We start from the raw sequence: 12,215 nt of genomic DNA on the forward strand, positions 1-12,215 counted from the left end.
TAATTTCGTGTCTTGTTGTACTTTTCCGCTTCTTATGAAAATATAACCATAATATATACTAACTCGCGGTGGACTTAAAAGGCATTAATAAACGTGACAATGTTTTAGTTTATGGTCTTTTGTCTGCTTATTTAGGCAAATAAACTAACCAATAAATGTAATTTTACATTTATTGAATATTTTATTGGAATGCGCAGTGAAAGTAAGATTATTTATATATATATATATATATATATATATATATATATATATATATATATATATATATATATATATATATATATATATATACATACTCACAATTAATTATTTAAGAAGTATAGTACTAGGTACGAGATCCTGTGAACCTTTCCTAGCAGGTATTAGTTTTCATTTCTTAGCTCTAATTTCTTCAAAACAGTACTATTGATGATCATGGTTTGAGTTACTTCTTTATTTGGTAAATAAACAAAACTGTGAGTATCCTATAAATCGATATTAAGTATCTGTGAAGTCAGTAAATTTATATAAGATAAATGCTCATTCATACTGTGCCGATAGTTGTGGGCTTTGTAATAAATGGTGCTGGAGAATTTATACGCGCAGCGAGATTACTCTGATATTCAAAAAACATCAGTTAGGGTGTCTCAAAAATGTCCCAATGTACCAAACACTTGCTGCGTTATTGTCTAAAGCCTTGAAAATTATGGAATCCGGCAGTACCGTCACCAAGTAAATTAATATTTAAAATGTCAATTAAGGTAAATTTATTTTTTTCTTTCAAACAAATTTGAATACCGCACTCCCGCCAATAAAGATAGCACGTGCACGAAAACCGTTTAATTTATTGTTAATGTAAAACAGCACTCGGCGATTGGAATGCTCCACAGAATGGCAGCTCCAATAAAACGTGTGGCTGGATTTAGTTAGTTTTGACTGTGAATAGTTTGTACAGTTTAATTTATTGTTAATGTAAACAGCACTCGGCGATTGGAATGCTCCACAGAATGGCAGCTCCAATAAAACGTGTGGCTGGATTTAGTTAGTTTTGACTGTGAATAGTTTGTACAGTTTAATTTATTGTTAATGTAAACAGCACTCGGCGATTGGAATGCTCCACAGAATGGCAGCTCCAATAAAACGTGTGGCTGGATTTAGTTAGTTTTGACTGTGAATAGTTTGTACAGTTTAATTTATTGTTAATGTAAACAGCACTCGGCGATTGGAATGCTCCACAGAATGGCAGCTCCAATAAAACGTGTGGCTGGATTTAGTTAGTTTTGACTGTGAATAGTTTGTACAGTTTAATTTATTGTTAATGTAAACAGCACTCGGCGATTGGAATGCTCCACAGAATGGCAGCTCCGATAAAACGTGTGGCTGGATTTAGTTAGTTTTGACTGTGAATAGTTTGTACAGTTTAATTTATTGTTAATGTAAACAGCACTCGGCGATTGGAATGCTCCACAGAATGGCAGCTCCAATAAAACGTGTGGCTTGATTTAGTTAGTTTTGACTGTGAATAGTTTGTACAGTTTAATTTATTGTTAATGTAAACAGCACTCGGCGATTGGAATGTTCCACAGAATGGCAGCTCCGATAAAACGTGTGGCTGGATTTAGTTAGTTTTGACTGTGAATAGTTTGTACAGTTTAATTTATTGTTAATGTAAACAGCACTCGGCGATTGGAATGTTCCACAGAATGGCAGCTCCGATAAAACGTGTGGCTGGATTTAGTTAGTTTTGACTGTGAATAGTTTGTACAGTTTAATTTATTGTTAATGTAAACAGCACTCGGCGATTGGAATGCTCCACAGAATGGCAGCTCCAATAAAACGTGTGGCTGGGATTTAGTTAGTTTTGACTGTGAATAGTTTGTACAGTTTAATTTATTGTTAATGTAAACAGCACTCGGCGATTGGAATGTTCCACAGAATGGCAGCTCCGATAAAACGTGTGGCTGGATTTAGTTAGTTTTGACTGTGAATAGTTTGTACAGTTTAATTTATTGTTAATGTAAACAGCACTCGGCGATTGGAATGTTCCACAGAATGGCAGCTCCAATAAAACGTGTGGCTGGATTTAGTTAGTTTTGACTGTGAATAGTTTGTACAGTTTAATTTATTGTTAATGTAAACAGCACTCGGCGATTGGAATGCTCCACAGAATGGCAGCTCCGATAAAACGTGTGGCTTGATTTAGTTAGTTTTGACTGTGAATAGTTTGTACAGTTTAATTTATTGTTAATGTAAACAGCACTCGGCGATTGGAATGCTCCACAGAATGGCAGCTCCAATAAAAGTGGCTGGATTTAGTTAGTTTTGACTGTGAATAGTTTGTACAGTTTAATTTATTGTTAATGTAAACAGCACTCGGCGATTGGAATGCTCCACAGAATGGCAGCTCCAATAAAACGTGTGGCTTGGATTTAGTTAGTTTTGACTGTGAATAGTTTGTACAGTTTAATTTATTGTTAATGTAAACAGCACTCGGCGATTGGAATGCTCCACAGAATGGCAGCTCCAATAAAACGTGTGGCTTGATTTAGTTAGTTTTGACTGTGAATAGTTTGTACAGTTTAATTTATTGTTAATGTAAAACAGCACTCGGCGATTGGAATGTTCCACAGAATGGCAGCTCCGATAAAACGTGTGGCTGGATTTAGTTAGTTTTGACTGTGAATAGTTTGTACAGTTTAATTTATTGTTAATGTAAACAGCACTCGGCGATTGGAATGTTCCACAGAATGGCAGCTCCGATAAAACGTGTGGCTTGATTTAGTTAGTTTTGACTGTGAATAGTTTGTACAGTTTAATTTATTGTTAATGTAAACAGCACTCGGCGATTGGAATGCTCCACAGAATGGCAGCTCCAATAAAAGTGGCTGATTTAGTTAGTTTTTGACTGTGAATAGTTTGTACAGTTTAATTTATTGTTAATGTAAACAGCACTCGGCGATTGGAATGCTCCACAGAATGGCAGCTCCAATAAAACTGGATTTAGTTAGTTTTGACTGTGAATAGTTTGTACAGTTTAATTTATTGTTAATGTGCACTCGGCGATTGACTGATTTAGTTAGTTTTGACTGTGAAATAGTTTGTACAGTTTAATTAATAATTATTCCATTTACTACAGTTATAGTTTGTTAGTGTGTTCCTCTCGTAGTAGATTCTAGAGTATTTTAAAGTGTTATTTTTAAAAATTGTATTTCAATAAGTGTTTAAATGTACAGATCACAGTAACTTATTTTTTTGATAAGTTTATTTGCCGATCTCATACACTTAAAATATGGTTTTGGAAGGATTTATACTATCACATATGATATCAGAATTAATTTATGCAATTAACATATCTATTTAAACAATTATTTTCAATAATTTATCCTATTGCAAAAAAATTATTCACTACACAATATTTGTAAATAAATCAATTTAAACTTAAAAATATATCATACCATGGCATTTATGCCAGCAATCCGAATTTTTATATACCTCTTTATTCATGTATTAATTTGGAAGAGAGGAAAATTCAATTTATGGGTATAAATTTATAAATATAAAATCAATAATACGTCAATAGGTTTTATTATTACTCTATACGATAGTGATGATATGAGGGCTATGTATAACTCGAAAGTTTAATACATTATAACAAATTTATATTTAACACCATCTGAAAATATTTAAATTGTTATAAGGAAATAAAATGTATATTAAAAATAGTCTTTAACTTTTTACATCTGGTAATTTTTGGACGTAAATATGTGAATGCCAAAGACAAATATTTTAGATAATTTCTTATATATATATATATATATATATGTGTGTGTGTGTGTGTGTGTGTGTGTGTGTGTGTGTGTGTGTGTGTGTGTGTGTGTGTGTGTGTGTGTGTGTGTGTGTGTGTGTGTGTGTGTGTGTGTGCGCGTGTGTGTGTGTGTAGTAATACATATCCCAGAAAATATATTTATACGAATTAGTATAAATTTCAGTACGTATTGCGTCTTTACGACAGCAAACTATAACCATCATTATAGTATTCTTAACGATGGAAACTTTAATTAGAACCAAGAATTACAAGCAACTAATAAAAAATACAACATATGATACTGTAGTTCCCGTATGAAGTTCTGATCACATATGCCTAAATCCATCAGCATGGAGGTGCCTTCTGTGCTGCCCCGAATAGCGTATGACAAACAAAAAACATCCTTCATAATAGGTATTATCAGGAAAATATGATTATTCTGGAGGGACTAATCTCAAATCACTAAGATATTGAAAATTTAAAGTTCAAGGGAATATTTGATACTTATTTTATTATATCTCCAATTTTTTTATAATTGGACAATTATTATTCCTAAATTTAGACATAAATTGTTACTTTTCAAAATACTGGCAATATGTATTTAGAACTATCATCATTGGACCTGCTAACTCTAAACCTAAATCTCTACGATACTGAAACTTATATTTGAATCGATATTACATATAAATTTATTAAGATTAGTTTAGAAATTATATTAAGGACAACAATAGAAAATGCTATGTTGTGTAACTTAAAAAAAGTTACAGGTGCCGCTATCTTATTAACGAAAACCTTGCAAGAAAACATGTTCCAGCGCAGAATTTTAACCTTTTTAGCTCTGCCATTAGTAAATGAAATGTATTTTTCTAGTAAACGTTTTATTTTATTGCATTTTACATCATACCAAAACATTTACATTTCTGTGCAAATAGTATTATTGTTTGATATATTTCAAATATATACTGGTTGTCTTCCAATAATTTTATAATTAGTATTAATTATAATTAATAAGTACCATAGATCAATATATTATATAACAATGGTACCGTTAGTGGGTATAACATGGGTATAACATTTAAGCACAACCATTAAGAATCTCCTTCAATTTTCTTCCACTTTTGGAAACTTTTCTTGTAAATGATGTTTGTAATTAATTGTGTTAAAAACTTATAAAACTGTAAAGTTATCACATATTATTATATCATTACATCAGAATACATTAGTTTATTTATTCACGTGAAATTCAAAGTACTTGTTTCTACGTCATACACGAAGAAAAATTAGAACAATTATTTACTCTCTCGGTGGAGGCATCAGCACCATCGGCTGTGAAGGACATCTGATGACCCGAACCTTCATGTTATCACAGTAAGAGTTGGTCACCCACAAACTCGCAGGACACTTGAGGAATGTTTCTCGCATAAAACACTGCAGGAACTCCCAGGAGCCACTCTTGCACTTTTTGCTTGGATCGACGTCTCTGGTGTAAGATGAGAAACATCTGTTAACACTGGAGAGCAGGACTGGTTGTAGATCACTGATTCCTGTTGTTGAAAACAGACCTAAGATGGCAGATCTATTGAGTTCCTTGTTGGAATCCAGCAAGTTGTTTTGAGCAAAGCCACACTCCGCGGAGCACAAATGGTCATCCTTTTGATCCTCAAGTTCCAATCCTTCATGTTGGTGGTGATTTGTGAAGCATTTCTTTATTTTATAAACAGCTCCATCTGGAATGACGTCACGCGGGAAAGTACAACACTCCCAGAGGAGCAGAAGTTTGTGCCGAGGACCCGGTCTGATACAGGCGTCATCTGCGTATAATCTACCCCAGAGAACTGAGACAACTGACAAGAGAAGAACCCACTCCATAGCTATTCCCACAATGATTTGCAGTAACCGAATGATTTATGTTGGATGCATTATTCCCAGAACATCACACAGGAAGTTGGTTGGATGACAAGCGTTTTTCTGTCATATTATAAAACATGACGAGCCTGCTCTCACATTGTCTTTTTACAAAAGGCAATACATTTACGTGTAATTCTTTCTCGAGATCTTGCTAGAACTGTGACGTTTCTGTTTTATTGCACTATGAAACATTTACAAACTAACTTAGACTTTTAAAACAAAATAACAAATTGTAAAGATAGCTAGCTGGTTTCTTGTAAAAGGGAGACGTATTTAATGTTTTAACACAATCTTTCCAAAGAACGACTTTATTCTGGAATTGTGCGTGATAATTACGGCAGCAATAATCATTCAATTTAACTCATTGGATTGGTTTTACAATCATAGAATAATAGACCTCAAAAATACAATTAGTAAACTTTTGTAATGGGTCTGAAGGCCTTCTCAATAAAACTCACTGTATTGATTCGCCATACCTCAATAAGCCCATTATCAAGAATCATCAAGTCTAGGCTAAATGATATGCTTACAAAAGACCACTTTATCAATTATCAGCCAGAGGTTTGGCCAATAACATTATTAGTTGTGAATAGCCATTCAACAGCTTGAGAAGATAAACACAAAAACTACCATCGTGAATCGGAATTCAGGGCATACGAGAGTTGACCAAAGTACTCCCCATCATAATTAGCCACTCAAAAGAGTTAAGTTTCTACACAATGGAAAACACGATCGTACTCGGTAGTCAGTGACTATGAGACAAGCCTATAAAATTGTATAGCCTGTAAAACAATGTGTAGGTCAAACACAATAATTCCAGATTAATAAAAATATATGCTTTGATATGCTACTTCAATGGGAGAGGTCCTATTTGAGTCTGTTGGGTTAGAAGGCATGCTCAATAAAACTCACTTTTATGATCCAAGACAGAAGTTTTGTAGTCTGTCCAAGAACCATAATAATTCTCCATATTTGTCTAGAGTGTTATTAATGGAAGACCCTCGTAACTCGCCAAGGCTGTCGAGTTTGCCCCCAACTCGAATTTGCAGGCTGTCTTACAGTTTTCCGATGACATTTTCCAAGCTTGAAAATTTTTTAGTTTGAGGGTTGAGTCGGGGCCAGCCAACCTAATAAAAATCACTATCGAGTTAATGTCGTGAATGTCCAGTTGTAGGATGTAAGAACTTTCCAATAAAAGTCTTTGTCGTGATTCACCAGCTTTGTAGGTGTCCTTCGCAGTAAAGAGGTAGCACAAAAACACTGTCGTTAGTCGTAAATCAAGGCATAAACCTTTCCAACTAAACTTTTCCAGTAAGAGGCTTGAGTATATATAAACATCTCACTGTCGTGCTAATAAAGGGCTTGATAAATGTATATTGGGCTCGGTTAGAAAATTTAATTAACGCCCTTTAGTTGTTAGACAGAGGACAGAGAGCAGAATTAAATACGATCCATTGTCATGTTGCTCTAATCCTGCCCAATAGGAATCAATCATACTTGTGAATATCCGATCAGAGGTGCTCGAGGGACTTCACAATAAAATTCTTTAGAACTTCCATAAAATTCCTTGTCAATTTGGACTTGAAGATCGAACTTGATATCGAGATGAAGAACTACATAATATGGATTTAAATTATTAAACTGTTACAGTTGTTATCGTTACAACTTCCATGCACATATAAACCCCACGGATCCCTGGGCACCCAGGATTGTTTTGTAGAAGCTTTCCGCCTTTTTTCTGTAATCCGCTCGTCAGTTAGTATTTTAAAATTATTGCGTAATTTTATTTGAAACATACTACTATCGATAATAGTCTTTTATTCGTATATAGCGGTTTTATGTTTGGGACGTCACGTTGTATAGTCTTATTTGATTGGTCTGGTCTGTGCTATGAGTTTTACCTCATAATTGTAGAACTTCACGGTATCTTCTTACTGGTACTATAAAGTTGTAGGTATCGGTCACTTAGAAGTCTTTAGAATTCATTTTAATACTAATAATAATTGTTTCTACTAGCCATGGTTTTTTAAAATAAATACATAGACTATATATTTTATATTGCAACATATATGAGATGTATTAAGCGAATTTAGATATTATGTAACAGATAATATGTTAATATTTAATTAGAAAGAAACTATAATTAGACAGATACAGCAATTATTATAACAACTACATATATTATCAGCCATCAGATTCAATTGTTGAAATGTACGAGCAATCGTATGTTGAAATGCCCTTTGAGAGGTGTAATTACTGGAAACCCATCAGGCTCAGTGGCAAGTGCTGACAAGTGCACCACACAACGCAACGTGACGTCATTAGCACCGTATTGTAATACAAGGGTGACGTCATCAATGCGGGTTTTAATGACTCACATCTGCTGTTCCATATCGCGATATTGCATTAAAGCAATTCTCTGACAGCGAGAGTTTTATACATATGAGATGTGCTTAGCGATAGTTAAATTTTGTTAACGAAGAACATAACGGCCTTTTTAGGAATTAATAAAAAAATTACACGAATTTTATCAGGCCAATCTAAATTTTTAAATATTTCATACAATTTTTCTGTGGCATAAATAAAAAAAAAAGAGAAAACGTTGGAAAGAAAGTGAATGGTAGAACTGGTGTACGCACCAACATTACCGACATTGATTAATTGTTGCGATTCGCGCACTGGAAAAGAAGGACGTATAAGCTTTCTCCGTTTAGCCCCTGAAGCTCTGGAAGTTATTTTATCACCAAACTCAGTCTTCAATTTGAATGTTTTAAAACATTACAATTTATGTACAGTTATAAAGAGATGAAGCTTATTCATTTAACGTATCAAAGGTTAATGATTTTATTCTTATTCCTGGGATGTTAATATTATTTTAATATTACAAGATAACTCAACACTCAACATGCAGTGATAGGGTTCAGTCATTGTGAATTAAGGGAACAATGACTCTTTTCATCTCGACCCGTCGCGTCACCTATAGCCGCGTCCTGGACCGGAAGTTAAATGTCCGCCCGTGTAAATTTTAATGTGACTCTGCATTGGTTTTTACAGAAATGTTATTACCAGCTCATACATTTTGCTGTGGATTTGTAGATCTGTTGACGGTCGACCTTTCTTCCGTGCAAGGCGCAGCAGTCATCTGTAAGGTGTACTTTTCTTATGTACATGGTGTGCCTAGCATAAACTAATTAATTCTGATTAGCCCGGCCACTGAGGAATATTTTCCGTAGCGACAGCTACGTAATGTTAATTCTTAAGTACTATGAAATAAGTTGTCCGCAGAGTGTAATTTTGTGCAGTATTTTCCTTAAACGAAATTATAGCGCTCCGAAATAAATTCTAATTTGTTTGCATGAAAAGTACAATTACTTGGGTTCTTAAACAGTTACCTAGATTGTGTTTATCCACAATCCTTGCATCTATTATATTAAGTGAATAGGAATTAAATTAGTAGTTCTGAAGTCAAGTATTATATTAATACCAGGTGCAGACCTATTCAAGTCACTCATGGATTCATAGGGGTTTGAGTGACTGACTGTCATTGAATAAAGTATTAAGCCAAATGAAATTTCATACTTTCTCGAAAAGGCTAGTCTGCATAGAGAGGTTAACGGAGTGGTAGTGGGAAACCACATCCTTGAGTTCATTTTGGGAGCAGGTCTAGCCCTGCTTAGACGTGACTCACCAACACAGTGCCACCCTTATCTCACAGATATAACTATATTTTAACGCGAATTGCTCACTGTGTAACACTAAGTATTATTCCTATGCCGTATAATATAACTTACTCTTTAATTGCTCTATATTTACCTCTTGATTGCCATTATGGACCACCGCTATTTCCGCTGAGTAAGGCCGGCTATATAAACTCTCCTAAAAGGGTGGGTAACAGTTTAATTTAACTTCTGTAAACTTTAACAATTCACTGTTGAGGTAAAACGTAATATTAAGCACACTGATGTCCAACTGTCTTCTGGCAAATACGTTATATAAATATTCTACCGAAACTTTTCTGGTTCATCCAAACTGTAGTAAATTTATCACATTTAAATCCATATTATCAGCGAAATTGATTAACTGCTGTCAGGTACTTTATCTTATGTATATTTTAAATTTTCTTAAAATAGCTAAACAATGCCAGTTTAAAACTATTCAAACATTTGAAAGTTCTAAATTCGCCATCCTCTAACCATTTTATAGTTTGAGGTTAAATGTTGTTAAACTTAATGGGGTGTAAACTGCAAAATGTCTGTTCCGGAAAGCACAATGAGAAGTTACTTTTTTAAACCGGCTACGAACAGAAAACAGTATTATTTAGAAATTAAATTAGCAATATCTTAAAAAATGTTCACGTATCTTAATTATCTGGCATATTAGCAGCGAATTGTTGAGCACTCTCCAAGGAACGTGTATAAGATAATTAATTATGTTAGTTAATAAAATCTAAAAATATATAAGAACCTATTAGTTTGAAAAAGAAATTATATAAACAGATACAATTTTTTAGTTTGGATTAAACATTAGTAACAATATAGAAGACGTACAGCATTATGAGTGTATTTTTAAGACTGTGTGATTTTAAAAATATGAAATCACTTTATGTATGTGCTATTTTAAATAAAAATTATTACAAACCACACTTTTATTGTCGTATTTTTTAAACATGAATAACGTATAAATTTATAAGAATTTAAAGAATTGCTTGGTAGGTTATCTGACAAATCAAATAAAGTGCTGTCACGCTCAAGGCACGAGTCTTAAAGAAAACCAATAGTGGTTGACCCTCACAGCGTATTAATAATTCATCCCCAGTGAACGTATAATCCTCTGCAGCTACATCAGTTTTTCTTTCTAAAAATTTTGGCGATCATTTGAAACAATAACAGAATTTTGTACATTTTCCATGGTTATATGATAAAAATAATAGATCATTCCGTTCCGAGGATTGAAATTGACACCTATTACTTTCCTCAAGTGTCAAAAAGTCTTAAATGTAAAACAAATTTTATATATGGTAAAAAGGCTAAATACGTTTAGTGTACTACCAAGGTCTGAGGGCCATTCAAAGTAATAAAATACACTTTTACACAACTTAAATATTTAATAATATTTAGCTTGTTTAATATTGTATTACTAATTTCACGAAAATGGTAGAGTAAGTATGTACTGTTGGTTACAAACAATTTGTTACAGCTACTAGGGATGCAGTTCCCTGGCTACCGGAATACTTATCATAAACCAATGTAAAATAATGACAATAGTATATCCACATTTTTATTTTTATGTTCAGTATAAACAGTCAATAAACAAGAATAAGTTACAAAATCAATAAACTACTGTATGATCAGCAAAAATAGTACAATTGTGAACGATATTCTATACCGTAACCATAACCTAACAAGAACTATAATAGCTGTAACATAATCACGCATTACAAGTAAAAGTAACATTCGCATAAGAGTATTAAATTTATACAATTTCAAGAATACATTTATTATATTTTACCTTATATAACGAATATAGTTTACTTCTCTCACTCGTGACGGAAGAGATATTTTCCTTTGTTATATAATACATTTAATGAGGTTAAAAATGTTTATTATTATTCTCAATTAATTATTTTTAATAGTTTCATTACATCAATTATATTCGTGTTAAAAATAACAATTGTTATTCTGTGCAGTTAAAATAAACTACACTTTCATTTTAAGCCACCAAAATAAGTGAACGGTAGGTTAATTTAAATCTCATCGTTTAAACAGCACAAAGCAGGCAAGTTAATCCTGGCAGCCTAGAGCGTCAATTGTTCAAGGTTGGATTGTGTTCAGGGTCGGTTTTTGTGAAGTTACCGTGACGTGTTTTAAAGGTAGATGATAAAATATACTAATAAATTTAGCAGAGCGATCGTAAAATCACAAACGTGGCTTTAATTTAACAAAATATACTAAATATTCCCTAAGATAAGATTAACGTGAATAGTCAAATATAATAGTTAAGTTATAATACTCGTATGTGTGACAAATTTAAAATTTATATATTTAAAAAATCAAGATCCTCTTATGGAGGAGTCCATAAACAATTGCATGAAAATACCTGATAAAGTATTTGACTTGTTCTCTGAACTATTATAAGACAACTTAATGTAATTTTGGAAAAATATAATTAACCATTAAATATTATAGATGTATTAATAAAAGAGTTAAATATAACAGTTTGATTTATAGGTATAATATAATGCATTAACGATGTTCGACTAATGGTATCATGTAAAATAAAGATTTTGGCTGATATTTAGTACTCATAATAACAGTTTAACATGTTTATATTAAGATTTTATTTCTAAAGAGTTTTTATTTGCTTTAAAATAGTACGACCTAATATTATATTTAAGAATAATATGAATTATTGGTTATTCTGTATTTCTAAAGTTATAATTCTATTAGTACATCTTGATGGACAATTTGTTTTTTTAACATTGTTGTGTGGTAATATTTTTATAGTTTGTATTTAAATATGACAA

General features: G+C 32.7%; 1 protein-coding gene across 1 annotated transcript; it reads right to left on the minus strand.

Moving 5' to 3' along the window:
• Positions 1 to 4,847: 4,847 nt before the first annotated feature.
• On the minus strand, positions 4,848 to 5,653 carry LOC124364668. The gene has a single exon (XM_046820366.1). It carries the CDS (start codon positions 5,651 to 5,653, stop codon positions 5,078 to 5,080), a length of 576 nt encoding a protein of 191 aa, XP_046676322.1. The 3' UTR covers positions 4,848 to 5,077.
• Between the last annotated feature and the right edge of the window lie 6,562 nt (positions 5,654 to 12,215).

The sequence above is a fragment of the Homalodisca vitripennis genome, chromosome 1 (genome assembly GCF_021130785.1).
Source record: "Homalodisca vitripennis isolate AUS2020 chromosome 1, UT_GWSS_2.1, whole genome shotgun sequence".
Taxonomy (NCBI): domain Eukaryota; kingdom Metazoa; phylum Arthropoda; class Insecta; order Hemiptera; family Cicadellidae; genus Homalodisca; species Homalodisca vitripennis.